Source organism: Kogia breviceps, chromosome 2 (genome assembly GCF_026419965.1).
Source record: "Kogia breviceps isolate mKogBre1 chromosome 2, mKogBre1 haplotype 1, whole genome shotgun sequence".
Classification (NCBI taxonomy): Eukaryota; Metazoa; Chordata; class Mammalia; order Artiodactyla; family Physeteridae; genus Kogia; species Kogia breviceps.
In genome coordinates this window covers 82,824,613-82,851,486 of record NC_081311.1, presented here as the reverse complement: position 1 = coordinate 82,851,486, position 26,874 = coordinate 82,824,613, and the positions used below count along the sequence as shown (strand labels likewise).

At 43.2% G+C, this 26,874-nt stretch overlaps 1 protein-coding gene across 3 annotated transcripts in view; it reads left to right on the top strand.

The window, feature by feature from the left end:
• The window catches only part of DISC1 (DISC1 scaffold protein), a 348,316-nt gene that overhangs the window by 147,955 nt on the left and 173,487 nt on the right, over positions 1-26,874 (top strand). For 2 of the 3 annotated variants that reach the window (XR_010839017.1, XM_059052842.2), the window contains exon 9: positions 12,581-12,769. The exons of the other annotated variant lie outside the window; for it this stretch is intronic. Coding sequence is in view for 1 of the 2 variants with exons in the window: in XM_059052842.2 (XP_058908825.2) it covers positions 12,581-12,769 (189 nt within the window). In the remaining variant the exon portion in view is untranslated. The remainder of the gene's footprint in view (positions 1-12,580; positions 12,770-26,874) is intronic. 3 annotated transcript variants of the gene reach the window in all.

Here is a 26,874-nt window from a genome sequence, read left to right as displayed (position 1 = left end):
TCTGCTTTATAACAAAGTGAATCAGTTATACATAAACATATATCTCATATCTCCTCCCTCTTGCATCTCCCTCCCTATCCCACCCCTCTAGGAGGTCACAAAGCACCGAGCTGATCTCCCTGTGCTATGCGGCTGCTTCCCACTAGCCATCTGCTTTATGTTTGGTAGTGAGCTCCTTGGGGAACAGGCTGCCCCATGGGTTGGGCTAGTGGCAGGCTGGTCATCATTAATTTCTGCACATAATGCGATTTCTGTTTCCTTTTGAGCTATGCTCCACAGCAGGGAAGGCCCGAGGAGGGAAAAGGTACTTCCCTTAGGGTGCTGATGGGCCTGTTTTGGTACCTTCAGAATGGCAAACCCTCATTCCACTAGACAAAAGCCACAACCACAAACCTCTCCAAGTGAGGCCTATTTTGGGTTCTCTGTGTAGATGCTGGGACGATGCTGCTGAGATTCTCAGAAGCCCTATTGAATGGAAAGGATCTTATGGGATACCCTTAGGTTCTTAGAGGGCCTTTTGTCTGTCTGAAAGTTTCTAGATCTCCCATCCTGGATTTGATCTATGGACTGAGGTCTTTTCTTCATCTGAGAATCATCTGCTGTCTGCAGAGACGGGGAATAAGAAACAGCTTTATTTTAAAACTTTATTTTTATTTGAAATATAAAGTCCTGGCTCCTGTCTATTTAAATGTATGTGCTTTAACTCATCTCTCTTTTCTTGCACTTGATCACAGGCAGCGACCAGAAACCAGCGGGCACTTCTGCTGTATCCTGCCTGGAAATCTCTTTGGCTGTATGGTTAACTTCACTAGGAATTGTTTTCTATATTTTGCCTCGCTGATAATGTTACCAGACTTTCTGTCACTGTATTATAGGGGTCCCTTCTCCTCTGGCTTCCACTAATACTTTTCTTACTTTCCTTTCAGCCTTCACTGAGGCCTGCCACCTGGTCCCAAAGTCAGCACCTCAGGTTGTAGGGTTTGTAGCAGCAGCATATTCCACTTTCAGATGCCAACATCTGTCCTCGTTAGTGATTTTGCTGCATAATGAACTACTTCAAGACTTGGTGGCTTAAAACATCACCAATCACTTATTTTGCTCATGAACCTGCTCTTTGGGCAGGGGCTGGGAGGGTCAACCAGGGCGGGGCAGCTGGGGCCGGAGAGTCCCCTTCCAGGACTCCTGTGACTAGCAGGTTGGTCTGTCTGTCTGTTGGTTCTACCACGTCTGTTGGCAACCTCACAATCACCAGCTTTGGCTTCATCACAGCATGGCTGCCGGGTTCTAACAATGAGTGTCCCAAGAGATAAGACGTGGAAGTTTCTTATTTCTTAAGGCCTGGACTCAGACACTGGCATGAGTCTCTATTAGTAGGTGATAAATTACCTCCAGACTTTGTAGCTTGAACAACCACCGTTTATTATATCCCACGGTTTGTGAGGGTTAGGAATCCAGAAGCAGTTTAGCTGGGTGATCCTAGCTCAGGATCTCTCACGAGGTTGCTGTCCAGATATGGGGTGGGGCTGAAGTCATCTGAAGACTTGATGGGGCCCGAAAGATCTGCTTCCAAGCTCATTCGCTTGGCTGTCGGCAGACGGTCTTGGTTCGCTGCCCCGTGGGCCACGCTGTAGGGTGCTCATGACACTGTCACTGATTTCCCCCAGAGCAAGTGATCTGAGAGCGAAAGCAAACAGGACGGAAGACACAGTGCCTGTTGGACCTCAGTTTCCAAACTCTCACAGTCATCTCTGCGTTAGTGACTGGAAGGGGATTGCTGAGTCCAGCCCACACTCAAGGGGAGGGGAGACAGATGGCACCCCAAGGGAGGAGCATTAAAGAATCTGATGGGCACATTTTAAAACCACCACGGCTGCCATTACATTTTATTGCTGGAGCGGTCCTGGGGCCCTGGTTCAAAAGAAAGAGACACAGGGGACATCTGTCAGTGGGAGGAGAGCAGAGAGTTTGGGGGCCACCGTTTACAGTGTGCCACAGTGACTTACGAGCCCGTAGGAGCCTGTGAAGTGAAGATGTGGACAGGTTTTCAGCCACAGGTAATGGTATCAAGCACCTGAGTGCCAGGCCTGGCTTTAGGTACTGAGGGTGCAGCAGTGGACAGGACAAGAGCCCTTCCTTTATAATAATTATGCAGTAGAGTGGTGCGAGATATGCCTGGACTGGATGTGGTGGAAAATCACGGCTGTGTTTTGAGGGGGAAGAGAAGTTGAGATTGACTCCGGTGTAGGGTCAGTACTGTGGTAGGAATAAACTAGTCATCATTGGTTAGAACCTGGCTGTCCAGGGCTCTGTACTGCAGGCTAAGGGTATACGTATCTAGGAGCGGCGATAATTTATTTTCAAGCAAGGCAAGGACATGATCGAAGCCAGACTTTAGGAAGCCCGGTCTGCAATGGGGTACAGGGTGGGATAGAGGTGGGGATGTCTGGGGCTGGAGCTCACTGACTTAACTAAGATGCTATCAGTGAAAAAGGGAGAAAAGAAGGCTAGTGTATGAAATCTTATACAGATGCTTAGAAGAACTATGGTGGCATTAATGTAGCCAGTTGAATGTGGTATAATATACATGAAGAAAACCTAGAAAGCTCATCATTTCTTTTTAAGTGTAGGTCATGTGAGATAAGAACACAGACAACGGTACTACATCAAACGCAACAATCCTCTAGATTTCATTTCACGATATACGGTGGATTCTCCATGGAACTCTCAGTCCACTTCTTCGCCGCCGCTCCTGTGGCTTTCAAAAACTCCAAGGAACCTAGACTTCTCCCTGGTCTTCATTCACCTACACAACTCTTGACTAAACTGTATCTGATTCATCTCTCTTCTTTCCCTTCTCTGTTTCTGCCCTAACTCGTGTGGTGTTTGGCAGAGAATAGCTTGGTTGAAAGCACTCACCCGTCTTTCGTCACTGTGGACGGGTAGGTACTGTTGTCATTGTCCATCCTAGAGAAGGTCATCCCCCCATGTCTGTGCATAGTGGCTTAGAATGGGGAGCTGACCGGGGCTGACAGATCTCTTGGTTCTTGAGAGCAGAGGCCACGCTGCGTAGCAGATAGAAGCTTTGGCTTTGGAATCTGAGAGGTCTGTGTTCAAGCCCAGCTTAATCAGCACTTGGCTGGGTGACCCTGGGCAAATTATTTCATCTTTTAAAAGCTTGCTTCTTCATCTATAAAAGGAGGATGACAGTCACACTCTTACCTTAGCGTGCTGTAAGAATTAAATGAGGTGGTGAATTAGACTAATATGGCGCACCACTACACTGACACCTGGATTATAAATGTGTGTGAGCTCCATGCAGAGGCAGTAGATGCTTAACTAGCGTCCAGGTGGGAGGAGGTTTCATCAGGAGGTGACTGGCTCATGTACCTGCAGCGAAAGGGCTTGTGGTGGTATCTACATCCCTTCTTACAAAGTGGCTCGGGCCCCAAGTGCCTGCCCGGTCCCCTGCCTGCTGACCTAGGCGGGGCCGCTCATTGATGGCGAGCCTTCCTTTGTCCCTTCGGTTTTCAGCACTGAGTTCGGAAGCCCAGAGCCCTGCTGGTCCCCTCCCCAGGCCAGGAAATTAACCTTAGCCCTGGAGGACTGGTCAATGTCATGGCCGGATCCCGCCCAGGAAGCTGAGCCCAGCTCCTGGGCTCAGAGCATCTCCCTGAGGCCCGGAGCAGGTCTGGTCTGACTGCCCACTTCAGCCCCCGTGCCCCCCGGGCCTCACTGAGGCTTTTCTGGGGGGAGCTTGAGAGGCCTCTCTCCGCAAGAGTCGGCCTCAGGCCCACCTTGCCGACTGGCGGCCCGGACAGCACGTGAGAGCAAGGATCTCAGGAGGGTGTTCCACCAAAGGGAACCCGCCCAGACCAGGGCTCCGTGAGTCTGTGCTGCCCAAACTGCCCGCTTCACGTGAAACTCGGCTGCGTTGGCCTCTGCCTAGGCTGGGCAGAGGCTGCTGCGGGGAGAGCGGAGAGCGAGGGGATGGTCTCGGTGCCCTGAAGGTGTGATGGGTGTGCCTGCGTTAGGCTCTGTGGTCAGGATGTCAGTGGCCGAAGTAGGGGCCTATCTCCTTTTCTAGAACCGCGCCGGGCCTTGCCCCCAGCCTTTGACCTCTGGCGATGAGCACTCCTGCCTTGAGCTTAGCTCTGTTCCCTCTCTGCCTGCCCTGCCTTCCTCTCACAGCCGTCCGTGGTTTCCTTACCCTCCTCCTGTTCCCAGAAACAGAAGATGTTTCAGTAGCGGGAACCCACGTCCGTGTCTCCGCGACAGGCATCCTTCCCGGCTGTCCCTGGCCTTCCGTCTTGGGCTCCGGGTCCTGTAACTAGGCTCTGCTTCCGTCATGCTCTGTAACCTGACTAGTGTCCCACGGTCATCTTGTACGGGGCCGGCTGTGCTCTGACCGTTTCCCTGCCCCCAGGATCAAGGCCCAGCTCTCTGATGCCCGGGCTCTGAAGCTTGCTCATACTGACATCCTGCGTGAGTTTCTGGCTCCATCCTTTCCCTGCCTGAAGCAGCCCCCCTGATTGATCTGGTCCACGTGTTGAGTCACCTTGCTGTTTTTTTTTCCTGGGCTCTGCCTAATGTCTGGCATTCAGGAGACAGTCCATGAGAGTAATTGTTCGAAAAACCTGAACCCTCATTTGTTGATTTCTGATTCCCAGAATCTGTTGTTTCCATACCTCATTTGGCTCTTCCCTCAGTCTGTGTACAAACTGCCTTTCACATCTGCCTCCGATTATCTGTTTCCAAGGAACAAACAGTTCGAATAATCATTTATTCTCAAATAGCATATCAAGATATCTCTGGTACTCCAAGCCATTTGTTTTTTAAAGATGGTTCTATCTGATTTGACTTTTCCTTTATAGAGAATAAAAATTATCTACACTTAAAATGCATTAGTTAGAGACAAATGTGTCTAAACGGCAGCCTGAAATCTTCTTTCTCTCTTTTTTTTTGTTTTTTGGCTGCACCCTGCAGCTTGCAGGATCTTAGTTCCCCGACCAGGGATGGAACCCGTGCCCCCTGTAATGGAAGCGTGGAGTCCTAACCACTGGACCACTAGGGAATTACCTGAATTCGTCTTTCTTCGTTTATGATTTGGAGGGAAATAGGAACATTCTTAGAAATAATACTAGATTTTCTAGATAAGTGCAAAATGTTTCCTTCTCTCTAAAAAAGTTCATGGTTTAGATCAATGGCTGGGGGAGCTGATAGGCTCGGTAAAGATTTTTCAAAGATGATGTTTATCCAGGGTGGAAATGAAGACCCACCAAGTGAGAAGGAAACGGTATTGTTCAGAGCTTACCATAGCAAGGCAGGCAACCACCATCACTTGTGTTTCAGCAGAGACTCTTAAGGCAGGCAGAGGAGAGGGAAAGCTTCGTGGTGGAACAAAGGAAGGTTCCACGTGTGATTGGAGGCTGTTGGCCTGGAGAAGCTGGGGGTGGGTTAACTAGAGCATCCAATGTGATTGGTTAGGGGAGCATATTTGACTTACTCTGGTTGGTCCTAAGCTGGAAGCAGGGACAAAAATTGGGGAAGCTGTTATTAATCAAGTCCCGGCCATTTGGGGCGAATTGTTACAAAAGTTATTGTTCAGCTTCCTGGATTGTGACTAGAGGTGGCATCTGACTTCCTACAAGCTGGCCTCCTAGGCTGGTCACTGTACACAGGGGTGGGTTTCCCAGGCAGGCTGCTGCGGGCTGGGCTTCTGTTCTGTTTATGATCTGGCCATCGTCTGTTTGTATGTTTTGTCTCTCGCCAGGCGCCGCATTTTCTCAAGCTGTTTGAAGCAGTCTGTGTTTTATGCAAAATCCTGTGTTCCGGCGTTCTCTTCCCCTTGTCTTCTCTGTCAGATGTGACCATTTCTAAAATGTTTGATGTGCAAAACCAGTCACGGGGCGCTGCTCACACAAAATGCTTTTCGGTATCACAGGAAATCACGGTAACTGGAAGAAAGAAACAAAACGAGTGGAAAGTGGCAGATTCCAGCCAAAGGAGCTTCCATGCAGAGGGGGGTTGGGGAGCAGTTGGTTGGTGATTGTTTGTGGCCTTGACATCGCTGAGCATGAGGCTTGGAAGTCAGAGGGTGTGGTCTTGCCCAGCCAGCGGGTGTGGACTTGAGCTTGGAATTCCTCGAAAGATCTGGTGTCATGCCAGAGGAGAAGAGGCAGCGCTCTATTATTTTGGGGTTTGGTTATGCTCGACACTGGCTTGCTTTCTTTCTCCCTGGAAAAGAAGTATAGCTCAAATTTGGGTAGAGGTCGAAGAGGGTAACTTTAGGCGGATCGTCACACAGGGAAACGTCTGTGGCCCAGCGAGTACTGTGCGTGTGCACGTTCCCCGGTGAAGGTAATAGTGAGGCCTGTGGACTGACTGGGTGAAACAGCCCATCTGAGCACAGGATTTAACCTCAGCCATCTTGGTGCCCCCTCCCTTTATGGATGATTTGTGGCCATGTTTTGACCAAGTCCCTTACTGAGCTGTATTTGATAGAATAAGCACCTAACATGAGGTTGGAAGAACCAAGATCAAGTTCAGTTATCTTATGTGTGATCTTAGAACTCCAAAGCATTGTGACCTTACGGAGGTCACTCTCTGGGTCTCAGTTTCTTCAACTGGAAACCAAGGACAATCATGAAAAGACCTCCTTCCTGGATTGCTGGGAAGACTAAATGAGAATTCATACAACAAGAGCCCTGTAATCTATAAAATGAGACTCAAATAATGACTTCAAAAAGTAACCCCCAGATACCACCAAGTAGAGGAGGGTAGCTATTTAAATTCAGAGACACCGAGGATGTAGTTAGAAACAACAGGTTGAGTAAAATCAGTTTCAGCTTTGGCATGCACCCAGAGGGTTTTAATTGTGTTACTTGTAGAATAAAATATTTTGACAGGTGCTTGAAAAAACCTACATGAGGGCCCAAGTGCGGTTCGCTTGCTGCAGAGCAGGCAGGCATATGCGCAGCTCGATGCGAAGGCGGATACGCATCCGTACACAGATTCCCCCTTGGCTTTAGGGAAGGCCCATCGCGGTGATGGAGACTGGGGTCCCCGGGTCACTGATGGGAATTCCTTCGGGGATCAGCATTTCTTTTTCTCAGTTTTCATCACGGAGCTCTGGTCAGTTTCAGCAGTCGGGGAGGGCTGCATCAAGCAAGATTCACCTCATGGCGGATCTGAGGCCAAAATGCTTATGAAATATTAACCAGGGACAGTGTAGCATTTTATCATGGCATGGGTTTTGATATTAACTGTCTCTTTGGGAATCACACTCATTCTGTGTATGTAAAACATCCACATCACGCTGCATTTTCCCAAGCCACACCCCTTCGGATCAAGGATCCTAATTAGTGATCTCTCTCATGTTTTATTAAGGCTCTGGCCTCTAGAGCGGGTGATGAGTTGCAGGAGGGCCTGAGGATGTATTGCCAGGAAACCTTCCATGCTGGCACTCACTCCGTCTCTGTAGTGCCTTCCTGTTCGTTTTGCGAGGGCTTTTCTCTCTGAATTGTTCTCAGGAGGAAGTTGAACACTTAGCACTTTCTGCCCGGTGTCTCTGGGGCACTGTTGGTGTTCACCCCGCCATTTTGCCAACTCTCTGGCTTGAAAATATGGCCCAGCAGAAAGGTGGGAGCTCCCTCAGCCAGGCTGAGAAGGGAGCTTGAAGGCACCGCGGGTGCTCATGCTGTTCTGCCCAGAGGCCATCACGCTTCTGGGGCTGCGGGCTCCTCCCGCAGTCTCCCCACAGCGTGGCAGGTCCCTTGGCTTCTCTGTGGCCCTTCATAGGGGGCTCCACTCGCAACGGCCCTCACCGGTCATTGTTCACGTAGAAATCACGGATCCAGAAACGTTTTCGTTGTGTTTCCATTTACAGCTCAAAGCTTGTGGCATCCAGTCTGCTCTCCTTATCAGGACTTTGTTTCTCCTAAATGGGTCCAAATCCATCGGCTTGGCATTTGGGGCCCTCTGTCAATGTCTTGGCCAGTCTTTGGTCACGCGCCTCTCTTCTGCTAGCGCCACCCCCCGCAAGACAATGCCCTTTGCTTAACAAGGTTCCCATTTCGCCTTTTGGGAACCTTCTGTTCTTTGCTGGTGAACCTGCCTCTGTCTCCCCTTCTGGAATGATCACTCTTCTCTGAGCCCTCCTAGAGCATATTTGCCTTTTTTTTTTTTTTTTTTTTTTTTTTTTTTTTACTGTACATCTTATCCCCTTTGTTCAATATAACTTCCTGGAGAGCAGGGCCAGTGCCTGGTCCCTTTCCATATGTGCCCACATAGTGATAGACAATAAATAGTCTCAAAAGATATTTATGCAATCATGGAATCGGAAACTAAGGGTTTCAGTAACAGAAATGGCATGGGCTGGGTGTGCAGAGTTCCCTTAAAATGGGAAAAAATTGTGTAACCTTTCCCACATTGATATCATAGAAATCTGCCTATCAAATAATAAGAATAAAGAAATAAACAGCACAGTTTAATACTTAAGAGGAGGGATTTTTGAGCTATGTTTCAGTTGGAAAGTTGCCCTGCATTTTATTGCTATGGAAGCTTCAGCAAGATATGTAATTCTCTAGGTTTCACTTTTCTCCCCTGTAAAGTAAAGATAACAACGTGTATTTTAGTGACCATAAAATGAGCCATTATTTTATATACTACTAAGAAGGAAAAATTGCTGTCAATTAAACAATGACACAGTGCTTTCTGTGGCTTAGTTTTTTTTTTGCGGTATGCGGGCCTCTCACTGTTGTGGCCTCTCCCGTTGCGGAGCACAGGCTCCGGACGCGCAGGCCTAGCGGCCATGGCTCACGGGCTTAGTTGCTCCGCGGCATGTGGGATCTTCCCGGACCAGGGCACGAACCCGTGTCTCCTGCATTGGCAGGCGGATTCTCAACCACTGCGCCACCAGGGAAGCCCTGTGGCTTAGTTTTTATTTTATACTTATTGAAATAGCTCTTTTAGATGTAGTTAAGCTTTGGAAAAATGACATATCACTCTTTTAAAAAGGAAAATATGAGGAAAATGAATGGATTAAGGTTTCCCTAAAATGTTTCATACTTAGTCTGTCCTAAAACCCAGTTCGACTCAAGTCAAGCCTCCTGTTTCTCCACACAGTATCATCCTCTGCATCAGTGAGGTAACTGGTGATGCAACTTTTTTTCTTTTCCTCCAAGAAGGAACTGCTGTTTTCTGTAGCATTTTCTGCCAAGCTGCTAACACCATTCTTCAAGTTTTAAATGCTGGTGCTTTCCTAATCTTACAAATCCATCTCAACAGAAGGTTTTCAGCGAACAGGACTCAAAGGGTCTTTAAATGGTTTGTACATTGAAACAGCAGGGGGATACAGGTGCTCAGTCAGGCCACCAAGAATAACAATCACGTAATAGCAACTTCATCCAGACTACCTCCTAGATAATAGTAATTGTAAGACACATCCCTGTTTCAGAGATGTTAAAATGTAAAAAAAAAAAGTGCATCTTAGAATAGATAACATAGAGTATATTATCCCCAAGGGTAGTGGTGAGATTTGAAGGAGAGAAAGTTAGTAGCTGTTATCATGATTATGGTTATAATAAACTCTTAGGAAATATAATGGAGCCCTCTAATAACAATAACTGTTGTTTATGGAGTGCTTATTAATGTGATACATTTATTAATTATGGTATAATTTCCATACTTAAATATTCTCTAATATATTTTTCCTTTTTTATTGAGGTATGATTTACATTCAGTGAAATGCACAGATGTTAAGTGTACAGTTCTATGAATTTTGACACCTGTATTATCAGCATCCCTTTCAAGATATTTTCATCACCCCAGAAACATCACCCTTGTGCCTTTTCCCAGTCATCGTCCCCCCCCCTTCCCCAGATGGCCTCTGTTCTGACGTCTTCTACCGTGGATTAGTTTTGCCTGTTCTAGAAGTTAATATCAACGGAATCCTGTAGTATGCATTCTTTTGTGTCTTTTTTTTTGAGATACTTCCATGCCACTGTGTGTATGTAGAGTTTGTGCCTTTTTCTTGCTGGGTAGTTCCGATGTACCACTGTTTCTACCTAATCCTCTAGATGGACATTTAGGTTGTTTCCAGTTTGGGACAATGAGTAAAGGAACTGTGAAGATTTGAGTCAAGTATTTTTTGATTGCATGTTTCATTTTATTCGGGAACTGTGGACCGAAACTGCCTGTCTCGGCCCGGCAGGATAATAACCGCTTCATGAGTTGTCTCACAGCAGGAGTTCCCGATAAGGGACTGCCGTTGAAAAGTAACCAGGAGAATTCGGGAGGGGCCAAAAGGAGGGAGGAGACCCCAGCCCATATGTCCTGCCAACCTCCCAGAACCCTTTGTGCTGGCATCCATCTTGGCTGAGAGATGGCGCGTCACAAGGAAGGACCCTGAGTCAGACCAAATGTGGGCCAATCAAGATGATTGGCCAGAGGCAACCGGGGAACTAAAGCCCGAGACTGCGAGCCACGTAGCAGAGCAGTTTCTCCTGGGTTCCCTGACCCCGCTGCTCTCCGCCCAGGCGCCCCTTCCCAATAAAGTCTCCTGCTCTGTCAGCACGTGCGTCTTCTCGGACAGTTCATTTCTGAGTGTTAGACAAGAGCCCGCTCTCGGGCCCTGGAAGGGGTCCCTCTTCCTGCGACAATTTCTCTTGGGTAAATACCTAGCAGTGGACTTGTTGAATGAAAGGATAGGTGTATGTTAACTTTATGAGAAATCGACAGAACCTTTCTCAAAGTGCTTGTACATTTCATGCTCCCCTCACACGGGGGAGTTCCGGTAGCTCCTGTCCTTGTCAACCAGGCAGTTTCAGTCCAGTTAATCTGAGCCACTTGAATGGTTTTGTAGTGGAATCTCTATGGCTTTAATGTGCATTTTTCTGGCAACCAATGATCATCAACATTTCTCAGATGCCTTTTGGCCCCAGTTATATATCTTTGTAATGTGCCTGTGGTGTCATTTGCCTACTGTTCACTAGGGTTATTTGTGTTTTAAATAATTGAGTTGCAGGACTCAAGTCCTTCATCAGATGTATGCATTGTAAATATTTTCTCCCAGTCTGTGGCTTGCCTATTCATTGTCTTCATGGTATTTTTTGAGGAGTAGACGTTTTTAATTTTGATGAAGCCCATTTATTCATTTTTTTTCTCTTATAATTAGTATATTCTGTGTCTTATCTAAAGTTTTTCTGACTCCAAATTTAGAAAGATATTCTCCTATATGTTCTTCTAGAAGCTTTATAGTTTTCACTTCTACGTTTAGGTCTGTGATCCATCTCTAATTAAATTCTGTGTATGATTTGAGGTATGTATCAAGGTTAATGTTTCCCACATATAGGCAGCTAGTTGTTCCAGTACCATCTGTTGAAAATATTTTGTTTTCCTCATTGACTTGCTTGGGCACTTTGGTTGAAAATTACTCAACTGTGTGAGGGTGGGTCTACTTCTGAACTGTCTGTTCTCTTCCATTGATCCGTTTGTCTGTCTGTATACTGGTGCCATTCTGTCTGCATTTACTGTAGCTTCAGTGTTAGTTTGAAATCAAGTAGCAAATGTCCTCTAACTCTGTTCTACCTTTTAAGGATTGTTTTGCTTTAGCTAGGACTTTGCATTTTCTTTTACCATTTTAGAATAAGCTTGTCAATTTCTACAAAAGACCCACATGACTTTTTTTTTTTTTTCCACATGACGTTTTGATTAGAATTGTATTGAATCAGTAGGTCGGTTTGAGGAAAATGAAAACCTTAACAGTATTCAGTTTTCCAATGTATGTATATACAGTATATCTTTCAAATTATTTAAGTCTCCTTTAGTTTCTCTCAGAAGTTTTAAAATGTTTTCTGTGTAGAGGTTTTGCACATATTTCTTTAAATTTACCCCTAAGTATTTTGAGTTTTAAAATATCTTACATATGATATTACAAAAAAATTCATCTTCCAATTATTTGCTGCTGATATTTAGAAATACAAATTAATTTCTGTATATTGACCTTGATTCTTGCAACCCTGCTAAATTCAGTGCTCAGAGCTTTATAGAATTTCACATTTATTCTTGTAGCCATCTGTAATGCACAATCATATCTTATCAGAAGTTTGCCCTGAAATCCCATATGCTGATTTCTTTGCTCAAGGTCATGCAGTTTGTGTAACCGGGATTTGAATTTGGGATTTGAATTTAGGTTTAGTTTGACTCCAAGGCCCTGTCCCTTTCCACCCTACTGTAATATTTCACTTCTTTTGACATTTGGATGTTTGTATGGAGTGATGCCATGTGGCTTCCCTGGGTTTCACTGGGATATTTTTGTGTCATCATGTTTCAGAAGGACGTGAATTAGCCCATGCAAGCCCTAAAACAGGATATAATGAGAATAAGTTGCTAACGGGACTGGTGGTTTTTTCTTCTTAAGGAGGACAGTCAGTGTGTTTCCAGATTCCTCCACAGAAGACTGTTAATGCAGTTAGATGTAGCTGCAAAGTTCATCCCCCTTTCCCCACACGGTTAGTGCATGCTAGCTGCACCTTCCATAGGTAGGGATGCGGCAACGCTTGTTTTCCCTCTTTTTCTGCAGGAAACCATTTCTGTACAGCCAAGGAGCTCACGGAGGAGATTAGATCATTAACGTCAGAGAGGGAAGGGCTGGAGGGACTTCTCCACAGACAGTTGGTGCTGAGTTCCAGGAACGTCCAGAAATTGGGAAGTGTTAAAGAAGATTACAGCAGCCTCAGGAGGGAACTGGATCAGGGGAAAAGTGCCTATGGTGAGTGGTCACACGGTTGTCTCGCGTATGTGTGATATTTATTGTACTGCTTCATGTGAACGTCACAGTGAAGGGTGTCCTGGAGCCACACAGCACTTTTCCTGGAGGATATTTTTGGCAGGAGCCTCGGCAAATGCGGTAGAATTTCTTGTCAGCTTTTGTTTGGCTATCGCGTGCGATGCCTTTCCATTTTCTGTCTTTCCCACCTCCTCTACCCTGGACTTGCTAATGGCCTTGTGATTGTTTAGAACAATCTCCCCCTTGGCACAATTCTTGAGAATTTTCTCTGTTTGACAGTTATCTCCCTTTTGTTCCTTGGCTTGGCCTTCTGGTTTGGCACAATCGCAGATGAAAGCAGGCTGGCTCTGGGAAACCTGAGAAACGACCATTAAGTGCTTCTTTTCTGAGAGCAGCTTTCCCTAGGAAGAACGATGTCGAAGATGCCAGTGCTGCCTTGGCCAAAGTGTCTGTTTTTTGGAGGAGTTAAAGTATTCGTGTGGTCTTTTCCTGTCCAGTTGTTAACTGTAAATGAGGTCACCTTGAGGCTTCACTCGAGGAATACTTTCAGAAGATGCTGGTTCAGTCCAAATTGATAAAGCCAAACCTATTTCTTAAAAACAAAAACAAACACACACACACAGTGAAGAATTTCTGATGACTCAATTTGTAATATACAGAATGAAATAATAGCAAGAAAATTTAGATTTAAAATATATTAGATGCTGGAACCTGTTTCTTCATCAGTCAAATGAGAAGAGTATTATCCATCTCGTAGGCTGGTTAAGTGGTACAAAGTAAGTGAGGTAATTTATTAAGATCCTAAGATTGTGTGTGTGTGTGTGTGTGTGTGTGTGTGTGTGTGTGTGTGTGTGCACCCTTGCACATTCCCTGGGAACTAGAGGTTGTTGGAAGGCAAAGTTCAGGCATAGTAAATCGTTGTCCCTAAATAAATATTTACTAGGAAAATGAAAGGCATATATACAAATAAAGGACTGTATTTACAAAGTATGCTTGTTTAAAAAGAAATAAGAGAAGAATGGAGATATTAGTTAGCCAGATTTGAAATAGGGCTATTTGAAAATATTCCACAAATTGAAGGAAATGAAGATTAGTATTTAAAACCAAATAAATAAATACGAAATCAGCTAGCAGAAATAGGTGTGTCATTTCACTATGAATAAATTTAGTTTTAAAGACTTACTAAATTTCGTGGAGAGAGGTTTCTTCACAGTTATTTGAATGACAGATGGGATGGTCAAGCATTATTGTGTCTTCTTAGCTGTGGACACCGTCAAGTTGGTTCAGCAACTCAGAACGCCTTACCTTTTGTTCACTTTTGTAGGTCAGAGCTTTGTTTTTGCCAAATATGTAACTAGAGACTGTGCATTTGAACCTTCATATATAACTATAGTCCTGAGAAATGACAACACATTCCTCCAAGATGTGATGGTGCAGTTTATTACATTATTATAGGACTAACCTTGTATATTTTAAATGAGTTTTTGCTATAAATTTTTAAAATAATAAAAAATGAAAACTATGCAATGTCTCACGTTGTCATCCCAAGTCTTTTGGTGCAAAATGGGAAAAATTTATATCTAAGAATAAAGATGTGAGCCAGTTTGGACACATTTAGTTCAGCAATATTTTCTTTTTTAAAAAAAATTTATTGAAGTATAGTTGACTTACAGTGTTGTGTTAATTTCTGCTGTACAGCAAAGTGACTCAGTTATACATATATATATATATATACACACATTCTTTTTCATATTCTTTTCCATTACGGTTTGTCACAGGATATTTAATATAGTTCCCTGTGCTCTACAGTAGGACCTTTTTTTATCCATCCTATATATAATAGGATGCAGCAATATTTTCATTTGAACAGTTGAGCTCTTGAAAGCCATTAATATCTCTTTTTTTTAAAAAAAAGAGCTGTAAAGTATTTTTTGAATCTCATCATTGTCACTTCACTGTTTCCAAAATGATGAATAAAACATAAACAAATGGAACAAGAGATTGTTACCATGGATGATTCTAAATTGCAGATGGCTCATTACTGTTGTGAACGCGTCCTTTATGTCTTATACTTGGATTTTGCTGGATCAGCTACCCTTTTCCCTCTGCTTCAGGCCGAAGCTAATTTTGAAGCAGTCTGAGGTGACTTGGCTTTGGGTGAACCAAATTAATAATCTTGGGTTGGAGACAGTGTGAGAGACAAAGAAAGAAAGAGAGAAAGAATTCCTTAGTAAAATGAAGCTTTTCCCCATTGATAGTAATAAAACTAGACCAAAGACCATATTCTCTCATTTGTTGCATCTTGAGAGTTAAAAATCTGGAGGGAGCTCTGTGCTCAAGTTTAAACGTAGAGCAGATACAAGGACGTAGTACGCTTCTGCATGTATTACCATGAGCTGACTCTTTTTAATCTTAGATGAAACGTTTTAAAATAAGACTATTCAAAAAATGAGCACTGGGTAGTGTTCTCAGAAACAGATTTTGATTTCCAGCAGTGATTGCAGAATGCAGCATTTGGGAGTAAAAGGCAATTCAGGGATGAACAAGTCACGCCATGGAGGTCAGGGACCCAGGCTCTGTGACATTGGCTCCAAGCTGGCTGACCCAGCCATGTGTGTGTACAAGGATTCCGTTTCTATAGCGGGAGGGGAGATGTGCAGTCTTAGGGCGCAGTCTGTCTCATTCAGAGGATTCTTAATGATGGGAAGAGTATGTGTAATGACTCATCAAAGATGAACTTGCTCTGCTGATCACTTACCATGTCATTACATCCTGTGTCTCTGGCCAGACTGTAAGTCCATCGAGGTGAAAACACCGTCTTTAGGTTTCATTTGTGTCGTTGGCAGTACCCAGCACGATGTCATTAAAAATAGTAAATAGACCACAAATATTTGTTCGTTTACTGGGGTCAGATATTAAAATGAAACATTAGTCCTTTCTTCCCTTATTTTGAATCACAGACCCAGACCTTGGATCTTTAAAAAAAAAAAAAACAGTTTAAAATTCATTTTGCAATTTAATGAGAGCAATTATAAGTTTGATTGTCTTTCATGAAAGATGCTTGAGTTGGATATTCAGATTGGGGTGGCAGCAGGCAGAACAGTATGATGAGAAGGACTGAAATATGCCAGTGGGCTAAAGGGAGACAGAAGTCATCACTGAATCTATCGACTTTTGTCTCAGTGTCACACAGTCTCTGTGAAGAGGGGAGGAAAGGTGGGTGCTTACACCCCTATCAGCAGTTCTTAAGACTTCACGTTTGAAGTCTGAGCAGTTTTAGGTGCAGTGAAATAGAATGAAAAACGAAAACTTTCAACCCCTGAATACTTGTGGAAATGAACTATAAACCTTTACTTACTGTGGATTTCAATGTTTTCTTTTTTTAAGGGATAGTGGGATGAAAATAAATCAGTAACTTTTTTACAGTTTGCTACATCTGCTTTTCAGAAAAAAAAAAGACAGCCCTGAGATTTACATAACTGTTTTTCCATCCCTTGTGGATAAGTTGGTAATCTGTATTGTACTTTATTAATATTGTTGATTTCGTACTATAACTCAGATATAAAGGAAGCAGACGTCAAGGGGAGAGATTTAATCACAGAATAATCAGGGCTGGAATTTTAAATAGGGCATCATTAGCATGTTAATGAATTTTCCCACTTTACGCAAGCTGCCCATGTAGAAAAGATACTGCAGATGTAGCTCAAAAATCTGGCGGGGCCTGTGGCCCAGTGAGCTGTCAGGAATCTGTGTGGGGTCTGTGAAATGCGTAAAGAGATTCTCAGTGTGGGCGTCAAATGCTGTTTTTTTCTGGGAGTGATGGCTGGCTTAGTCCAGCTTAAACTCATTTATTTGCCTTTCAGTGAGTAAGGAAGAAGTGGAAGGCGGATAAGGGGCAGTTTTTTTGTTTTTTTTTTAAAGTCTTTATGGAATTCGTTCCAATACTGCTTCTGTTTTATGTTTTGGTTTTTTGGCCAAGAGGCATGTGGGATCTTAGCTTCCGGAGCAGGGATTGAACCCGAACCCTCTGCGTTGGAAGGCGAAGTCCCAACCACTGGACCGCCAGGGAAGTCCCAGGGGACGGTTTTGGTTTTGTTTGTTTGTTTTTTGTCTTTCCAAGGGACAGTTTTTAAGGGTGATGAAGTGGCGTCAACTTTTCAGTTATGGTTCGGGGCTAGTACCTACCTTTTGCTTTAGGTTAGAAAGGCCACACCCATACAATCCTGCCCTTATTTTTGGACTGCCTCCTGATAGCTAATAAAAGGAAGTATGATGCCCTTTAGTGAGATATTAGTTTTTTTTAACTCTTAAGTCCACTGGTGAAACATCTTTTATAAGCCACTTTAAGGGAAAGCTTTTGGTTTAGAGATTGTGTGCCTTACAGGTTCTGCATATATAGGCAGTCACTCCCTTTCCACATTTATTAGCTATATTTAGATAAAATTTTCAAGAAAAATTAGAACAGGGGAATAAAATCTGTCTTTTTTGGGGGGGTAGGGAAGAAATGGAGGACTGGAATATATATAAGTATATATCAAAGATGGAAACAACAAAATTAACAAATAAAATGGAAAAGTTGAGACAAGAAAATGCTAATGAGTGTTAATTATTTTGGTTGAGAATATGGTGTGATCATGAACTTCCTAGAAGCCAGAGCAAAAAAGATAGGTGAAGCCTCGTCCGTTTTTCTCAAAAGTAGCTTAAAGCCTGAAGTTTTCAGGAATGTGGAATGGTGTTAAAGGTGATTTTTTTGAGAGTGTAATGGAAAGTCCCCATGAATAGATTCATAGCAAATGCAAAAGCACACATGGCTGTTACCAACCACCTCTGAGAAAAACAATTAGCGGATGAAAGCAAGAGTCATGGGTAGACTGTGAAACTGTACACAGATTTCATATCTGTGATTTTGTACATTTTTTTTTCCACACAAAGATCCAGTTACTCAGCAGATTTTTGAAGGAGTCTTTCTAAGTTCCTCCAAATGTTAAGAAACCTTATGTTAACGTATAATGCCATGGAAGTGAATTAGGAAAGGCTTGGGCTAGAGTTTAAATATGGAATCTTCCAGTGACCTGACATCACTGGTCCTAGGTCCCTAGAACCTAAAGGGATGGTTAGAGATCCCATTCTGTAGACACACCAAATGTCTCTTCTTCCCCTGAGATTTTTTTTTTTTTTTTTTTTTTTTGTGTGTGTGTGTGTGTGTGTGGTACGCGGGCCTCTCACTGTTGTGGCCTCTGCCGTTGCGGAGCACAGGCTCCGGACGCACAGGCTCTGTGGCCATGGCTCATGGGCCCAGCCGCTCTGCGGCATGTGGGATCTTCCCGAACCGGGGCATGAACCCGTGTCCCCTGCATCGGCAGGCGGACTCTCAACCACCGCGCCACCAGGGAAGCCCCTTCCCCTGAGATTTGACTAAAATTTGCTTGGTGGACAGCTTGGCTCTCTTTGGACCAGAATCGTGATAGAGTTTTTGGTAAATGAGACCCGAGCTATTTGTTTGGGAACCAGGTGACTGTTGCAGGTTCTGTACGTGAAGGAACTTAGCTTGTTATATGGGAAATATCTTAATTGTGTCTGCCTCTCTGACTGGACATTTTTGTTGGTTTAGATTGAATATATGTATAATATGAACCTTTTGAAGGGAAACTTCTTTTTAAAATTTCAAAATCTTTTTTTCTCAGGTTTTTCTGTGAGCTGAGCCTTCACACCTCTAATCATTTATCTTTGATTCATCTTATTAATTATGTTATCAGGATCCCAGTTAAATATGCATTTGTATTTTTTGTTTCTCTCCATGGTTTTCTTCTTTCCAGTTTATTCTTGCCTCTCTCTGAGTACGGTTATTTCTCTTCCACCACTTTTGCCTGTGAATTTCTAAGCTTGAAATTTGTAATTAACTTCCTTCCTCTTTTATTAAACCATTGTGATAATTCCTTTGGGAGACATCCCATAACAGTGCAAAAAGCCTGTATTAGTTCATAGGAGCCTCAGTTTAGTTTCATTCTGTTGGTTCCCGTCACCTGTGTCACACTTGGCATGTATAGCATCACGGTGTGAGCTTTGCTGGATGAAATTCTTTCTGCTTCCCAGGTGCTTGATGTATGACACAGGAGAACCAGCTCTCTAAGTTTCATTGCTATCCATGCATTCATCATTTTAATTTTTTTATTGAAGTATAAGTTGGTTTACAATGTTATGTTAATTTCTGCTGTACAGTAAAGTGATTCAGTTATATATATATGTACATTGTTTTTTTATGTTCTTTTCCATTATGGTTTATCATAAGATATTGAATATAATTCCCTGAGCTATACAGTAGGACCTTATTGTTTATCCATTCTCTATATAAAAGCTTACATCTGCTAATCTCAACCTCCCACTCCATCCCTCCCCCCGCCCCCTCCCCCTTGTCAACCACAAGTCTGTTCTGTATGTCCATGAGTCTGTTTGTTTTGTAAATAGGTTCATTTGTGTCATATTTTAGATTCCACGTATAAGCGATACCATACGGTATTTGTCTTTCTCTTTCTGACTTACTTCACTCCGTATGGTAATCTCTAGGTCCATCCACCTCACTACAAATAACTCAACTTCGTTTCTTTTTTATGGCTGAGTAGTATTCCATCGTATACATGTACCACATCTTCCTTATCCATTCATCCGTTGCGTGCATCCATCATTTTAATAAGCATTTATTGAGCATTTACAGTATGCCAGGCACCGAGCTCACCTTTGTGTTCCAGAATGAATCAGACAGTCCCTGCCAGAGATGAAGTCACCAGTTACTCTAGTCTCTACCGGTCTTGAATTCCCATGATTCTATCCAACATTGTTCCCTTTTTTTCTTGCTTTCAACTATTTCTGATTTCCTTCTCCTATTTTTATCTGTGCAGTTATTTTTTAGAAATCCGTACTGATGCTACTTCCTTTTCTACCTGTCTCTCCATTTGCCTTTTTACTCCCGTAACAATACTCCTTAACAGAGCCCCTAGGTGGGAATACAGTGACAACGTCAATGGTATTTCATACCCAATTGCAACAGGCAGTTTTTTGACATGCTGATTTGTTTGGAGCAGGAACTTGATTCTGTGTTATAAGGTGGGTACCCGTGGATCTTTAGTATTTGACAGGTGTTCTGCTTTGTGGGTCATTCTCGGCAACCAGTGCCTGTCCTAGTCTCTTGCTACATTTCATCATTTGGACTCGGGGCTTTTGAAGACCTTGGTGTGTGCACACCCATGCACATTCATACAGTGTCTCCTGGAGATTAAGCTAAGCATAGTGGTAAGTGGCATGCCGAGATTCCTGGGGGAGTGCCCTTGGCCGTGGGGGGTGAGGGGGTTGTTTGTGGTGTGGGCCTGTATCTGGTATTGTAGAATGTTTCACATCCGTCAGCATTGTCTCCTCTGTACCTGTACCTCCCACACCTGTTTTTTTATCCTTCATTTTTAAAAAAATTTCCCTTTATTGAGGTATAGTTGACAAACAAAATTGTAAGATATTTAAAGTATACATCTTAGTGATTGAAGTTTTGTATTTTTGGATCTTCTTTAAGAAACCTTTCCCCATCCTAAGTCACAAAGATAATCTCCCGCTTCTTCTTCCATTAGCCTCATCGTTTTATTTTTCCATTTATATCTTTCCACACCTGTGTTTAAACGTCCCTGGGTGGCAGTTGTACTGCCCTCAGTTACCTGAGCAACTTCAGCATTATGTTACGACCTGAAAATAGCGTGTTATTGTTAGGATTATTAGAACTTAATTGGAATTAGTGGAACTTAATTCTGTTATTCATATTATCCTCATATAAATCCTTATGGGTTTAAAAGTGAGTGCTTTTGGGATTTCTTCTTCCTTTGATCTTTATTGTGTATATTTAGTGTATATTTATTAGATCCCTTGACCATGTGCATGGATTAGCTCTAGCTTTTATGGATCTGATATGTTCTTTGAAAGGAAGGAATGATCCCCTGTATGTTGTCACTTTCTCTTCAGTAACAAGTGTTGGTTTCTCTGCTTTTTACGCTAAGGCTGCACATGCATTGAGTCTGATCATCTGGACACTTTGTGTGGCTAGCCCAGCACCATCTCTGTTTCACAGAGGGAGACGCTGAGGCTTAGGGAGAATGGGCGCCTTGTCCGAAGTCACACAGACATGAGGGGTCGGGGCCAGGATTTGAATCCCTTTTTCCTGCGATTTCACCTTTTATGTGGCTGTATGTTCTTTATGAACCTGATTCCCAAACGTGAGGTTTTTCCACCCTCCGTCACCCTCACCACCCCCTACCTCAGTACTACACTCAGAGTCATGACCATGAAACAAAAGTCTACCGACAGGATCTCTTGATGATGTTGGGTGTCCTGAAAAGAGAGGCTGTTTTCTTTTTTGAAATTTCTGAGTACACGCTCTGTATTTCAGGCTTGAAATGCCGATCTGCTGACTGCAATTTTCCTACACCTGATGGATCATTTAAATTGATGGGAGGTTCTATAGGTTATCACCCATATGATACTCACATATTTTGTATTAAAACCCAAGTTCTTTGTTTTGGAAGGATGACTAACAGGGACTTAGCATACTACCACAAATGAGAAAAAAGTTGAACTATAGCAATTTAATTGGATACATATTTGGTAACTTCAGATCACTTTTTGATATTTTTTTCAAAGAACTATGGATAGTTCAGCTTCCTGTTCAAATGCTTAAATGTCAGTGTTTTCCTTTGTATTCCTATAAGTTCAGGCATTAATAGTATATGGATACCCCAGTCAGAGTTTTCTGGGGGAGAACCACGGTAAGCCCTGTTTGCCTGTAAGAATTTACTAATATGCCATCCTATTAATTACAAGGAATTAACTTGCAAAATGTGATGGCCATTGTTCTAAGCTTCTCTTGAATGAGTTTTTGAACTTTAAATAAACAACATCTATTATATTCTATAATTCAGGGTTTTGCAAGATTAAGACTGATTCTTCTTTTGTTTTTCTGAGTCCAATTTTGTGAGATTTTGCAGAATTCAATTTTATTGGTGCTATGACCTATTTTATACTGTCACAGTCTTTTCAGTGCTTAATTTTATAAGAAATGTCTTGTTTTTCTCTTTGGCTTTGCCATGAGTTATGGCCTCCTGCCATTTTTGCTGCGTACTTCCTCTTCTTTGAAGCTGCCATATGTTTTGCAACCCAAGGGAGACAATTCTTTTTGAGAGATCGTTTGTTGCTAATTTGGTTTTTCAGGTTTTCCTAGCTCTTGTAAAGGAGAGAGCGTATGCTCATAAGTGTTTTCTTCCCTCATGGTTTTGTTGCACCAAATTTTGCTGCCCAGGTCCCACCATAATTCTGGGGAGGGCCATCCTGCCTCATCCACTTTCCTTCCAGATTTTTATGTAATTGGGGAGGGTTGGATCCCTGTCAGGATGGACAATTCTAAGCCAATACACTGCAATTTAATATTTATAGCATGGCAGAAACAATCAAGAATTGCTTAAAGATCTACTGACTTGACATAAAAAATGTATAAACCAGATATGCTGATAGCTCACGTAGTTACAGAAGGTAATTTAATTTGTCTTTTGACATTAAACTATCCAAAGTTTTTATAACTCATTAACAATTGATTGCATACTTTGCTTTTAAATTTAATGATAACCAGATTCTTTTCTTTTCATTTGCCGAGTGATGTTAAACTTTTGGTTATTTTACCCTGTTTTGAGCAGCTCTCTTTGCATCTGTTGTACTAAAGCTGCTTTACACTTTATGTATTTCTAAATATTATATTGTCTTTCTCAAGAAAGAGTCTAATGCAAATATATTATGACTTCAGGGTATAATTAATGAAAGGAAGCCTGGTCCTGCTGGGACAAGGTGACTGAGTCCCAGAGTCTTGAATCTCTTTTTTTCTTTATTTAAAAATAAATTTATTTATTTATTTTTGGCTGCATTGGGTCTTCGTTGCGGTGCAGGGGCTTCTCACCGCGGTGGCTTCTCTTGTTGCGGAGCACGGGCTATAGGTGCGCGGGCTTCAGTAGTTGTAGCACGCGGGCTCAGTAGTTGTGGCTGTTGGGCTCTAAAGCGCAGGTTCAGTAGTTGTGGAGCATGGGTTTAGTTGCTCCGTGGCATGTGGAATCTTCCCAGACCAGGGATCGAACCTGTGTCCCCTGCATTGGCAGGCGGATTCTTAACCACCGGGCCACCGGCCACTCAAGGGAAGTCCTTGAGCCTCTTTTTAACTTTGTATCTGATCCAGCATTTGACTTTGGTCCATATATCCCAATTGTATCAGCAAGACAGATAAATTAGAATTTGGCGGTTGTCTGTTTGCCCTTCACCCAACCCTGTATGTTTTTCAGAAATTGAGGAACGGTAGGGACTGAATACCAAACCCCAGGTCTGCCCTGAGAAGTTCACCCAACACTGAAATTCCCCAGTGTCTGGAATCCTGAGAATGCAGCAACCTTCAGAGGTGAAGTAATTTTCCTGACGGATTACACAAAAATCCTCTGATGTTGAAACTTATGAAATTCCTGGAGTTGTGCTAGTGGGTTTTTTTTTTTCTTTTCAATTTTTAATTTATTTCACAAAATATCATAAGAATAAAACACATTTGAAAAATCGAACAAAAAATGTCCATCATCCAACTTTTGTAGCAGAGCCCCTGGGTGCATTTTTGCTGTCCCCTCCAGTGCCTGCACCCCATGTAGACATTTTTCACACTTGTCCTCAGTGTATGGGCGCAACTGTACCTTCTTAGCCTTATGTGACAATAATGAAAGCATTACATCATTCCATCCTTATTGCTATACGTTCAGAAAAATGTATCATCCTGTTCTACTGATGCTGAAACTGAGGCTCAGTGAGCTGGTCGGGTTGTGGATAGGAGTGAAGAGCTGGGACATGACTCAGACCTGTCTGGTTCCAGAGCTGGACTCCTCATCACGTATTTCCATTTCCTTGTTGTAACACAGCGTTCCAGTTTAGTATTTAGGATCTGCATAACATTCTAAGAATCAATATACCATGACCTACTTAACTCTCTCCTTATCTTGATTTGTTTAATGATCAGTTTATGAATTCCTTTCTGAAGATAAAGTGAGAATGGGATTTCTGGGCCAAAAAGCACAATCATTTTCTGACTTGATACATCGTGCAAAGACTTTCGAAAAGATTATACCAGTTTAATTGATACTCCCAATCCATCCTTTCCAACACTAAATGTTATTTCTTTTTTTTTTTTTTTTTTTTTTTTTTTGTGCTACACGGGCCTCTCACTGTAGTGGCCTCTCCCGTTGCAGAGCACAGGCTCCGGACACGCAGGCCCAGTGGCCATGGCTCACGGGCCCAGCCGCTCCACGGCATGTGGGATCTTCCTGGACCGGGGCACGAACCCGTGTCCCCTGCATCGGCAGGCGGATTCTCAACCACTGCGCCACCAGGGAAGCCCTAAATGTTATTTCTTAAAAAAATTATGTAGTATCATAACAATAATGACATAGTATTTCATTCATGATTTATTTTGGCATATATTTGACTAGTAATGAGGTTGAACTTGCTCTTTTGGTGCCTTTATGATTTTTTCCATTGTGTATTGTCCATATCCCTTGTCCTTTGTTGGGGGGAGGGGTGAGGGGAACTTGATGGTTTCCTAATCTTTACCTAATATGGTTATTATTATTTTTTCCTGTTTGTATGTTGTGTGTATATGTGTGAAATTAACCCATTATCATGATTAATAAAGGACCAAGAGGAGAAATCTTTATAAACAATGATAACATGTTGAGGTAACAGAGTGAATTCTGAAACTTCTTAAGGCTTAGGGTGCAAAGCATTTAACAAACAACGTAGGTTTTCCCGAGTAAAGGCATTGTTTCCACTCGGTGCATTAATATTTACCGGGCCTGGCCTTTAAAACAACTGTGATGTAGAGGGAACAGCTACAATTGGGAACATAATAAACCAATCTCACTTTTTACAAGAAATCTGTGGAAGGGAGCGTTTTACGTTTTCACGACCGTTAAAACAAAAGAAGCTGAGAGAAATGTACAGTGTCATGTCCATCACCTTACTTTTTCTGTACGATGCATCTTACGTTGAGTACTTCACTGTATTTGGACTTTAAAAAAAATTTCCCATTTACTTAAATAGATCCATTAGAAAAACCGCTCCTGCCGATGGGAATTATTTTCTTCCCAAGCATGCTGTTATCTCACGGACTGAAGGAGCGTGTCTACTGATGGTGTGTAGGGCTGCTGAGGCTGCAGTCTGTGGGAGAGTCACAGGACTTGGTGATGGAGGCTGGCCCGGAGTGAAGAGGGCCAGACAGATGGGGTGACCTTTTAAACTGTCACTGGCTTTTTATGAAGAGCCGTTGGGTCTGCGGCATGTCTCTCCCCTTCTCTCCGCAGACAATAAGCAGTGCTGGGTGTTAAGTCAAAGATGGCTTTCCATGGACGATGTGTCTTCACCATAAATGACTATGATTGGGGTTTAGGAAGGCACCGCCTTACCTGCTGCCTCTGTTGGGTATCAGATTCCCCCACTGCCCCAGTCACATGTTCCTATGCCTTTTGGCTGTGGGTTTCTTTCCTCTCCCTTTGGAATATCCCGCACCCTCATCCACCCAAGTGCCCACATCCCTTCTGGGCGTTACCCTGACTGCTCCCTCTGACTCGCTAAACTTCCCTCGGTCTCTGCGTGCTCTGGGTGCAGTGTGTGAAGTGCTCCCTCATCTCTCCAGGAGCAGCTCCCCTGAGATCTCTGTGAAGACGCTCTCTAGCAGCAGAGCGACTTGCCTCTCTGTATACTCTTTTTTTCTTTTAAATTTATTTTTGGCTGTGTTGGGTCTTCATTGCTGCACGCGGGCTTTCTCTAGTTGTGGTGAGCGGGGGCTACTCTTTGTTGCGGCGCGCGGGCTCCAGGCGTGTGGGCTTCAGTAGTTGTGACACGCGGGCTCAGTAGTTGTGGCTCGCGGGCTCTAGAGCGTAGGCTCAGTAGTTGTGGCGCACGGGCTTAGTTGCTCCGTGGCACGTGGAATCTTCCTGGACCGGGGCTCGAACCCGTGTCCCCTGCATTGGCAGCTGGATTCTTAACCACTGCGCCACCAGGGAGGCCCCTCTCTGTATACTCTGTGTTCTCCTTGAACCTGTATTTCTAGTCCAAGACATTTTGTTCTTGCCTTGCCTGGAGCTTGGCTTGATATTGTTAAGGGGATCATCTTCCCCACCCTCTCCAACGTTCCATGATTATTCATTCCATTTTGCCATGTTTAATGGAATATTTTACAGCATCTGTGAAGAAGCCTGAAGACAGTAAATAAACGCTCTCTTTGGTATTGAAGGGGTTTTATACAATATAAAATTTAGGGCACATTTTCCTCAGGAGCCCTGACATTAATATTCATTGTGAGCCCCAAAGAAGAAGCTGTTATATGTTAGCATAGTGGAGTTTACGATACGTTTCAAAGTCACTTGCCATGGTGCTTCTCATCATGACAATTAGAAAGGTCATCTTGTCTTGCCAGGCTGTGTTAGACACATCAACCAGCTCATGGCTGTCATTGTGAAATGCACCAGGGCGCTGGTGTGCACATACATACAGGGAAGACATGATGCTGCTTCTTCCAAAGTAGTTAGATGTTTACATCTAACTACAAACACGAAACACGCCTATCGTTTGGCCTTAGATACTACGTGGACACACAGATGGAAACTTCTAAAGTAAATCCTCCTCTGTGTTCTTTGTGACGAAATTATATGAGGTTATTTTTCCTTTCTTGAAGCATGATGGTGATGGGGTCTCTAAAACCTTGTGTAGAGAAATTGGACTTCAAGACACTGGTTTGCTATCTTTTTTTCTACCTTAACTTTAAAAAATGCGTGATCTGCATTTAAGTGCGGGAACAATATTGTATTTGATTCTCCACGTATGAACTTTGATGACAGGATGAGGTGAGGAGATGGCCCTGAGTCACGGGCTTTTGTGGAGCTTGTGGAGGGACAAACCTACCATAGAACTAAAGCAGGTAATTCTTGGGAACCTGATAATGCAGTTGGAGGAGTGGGTCACGGGAGCTTAGGCTGGAGGAGATG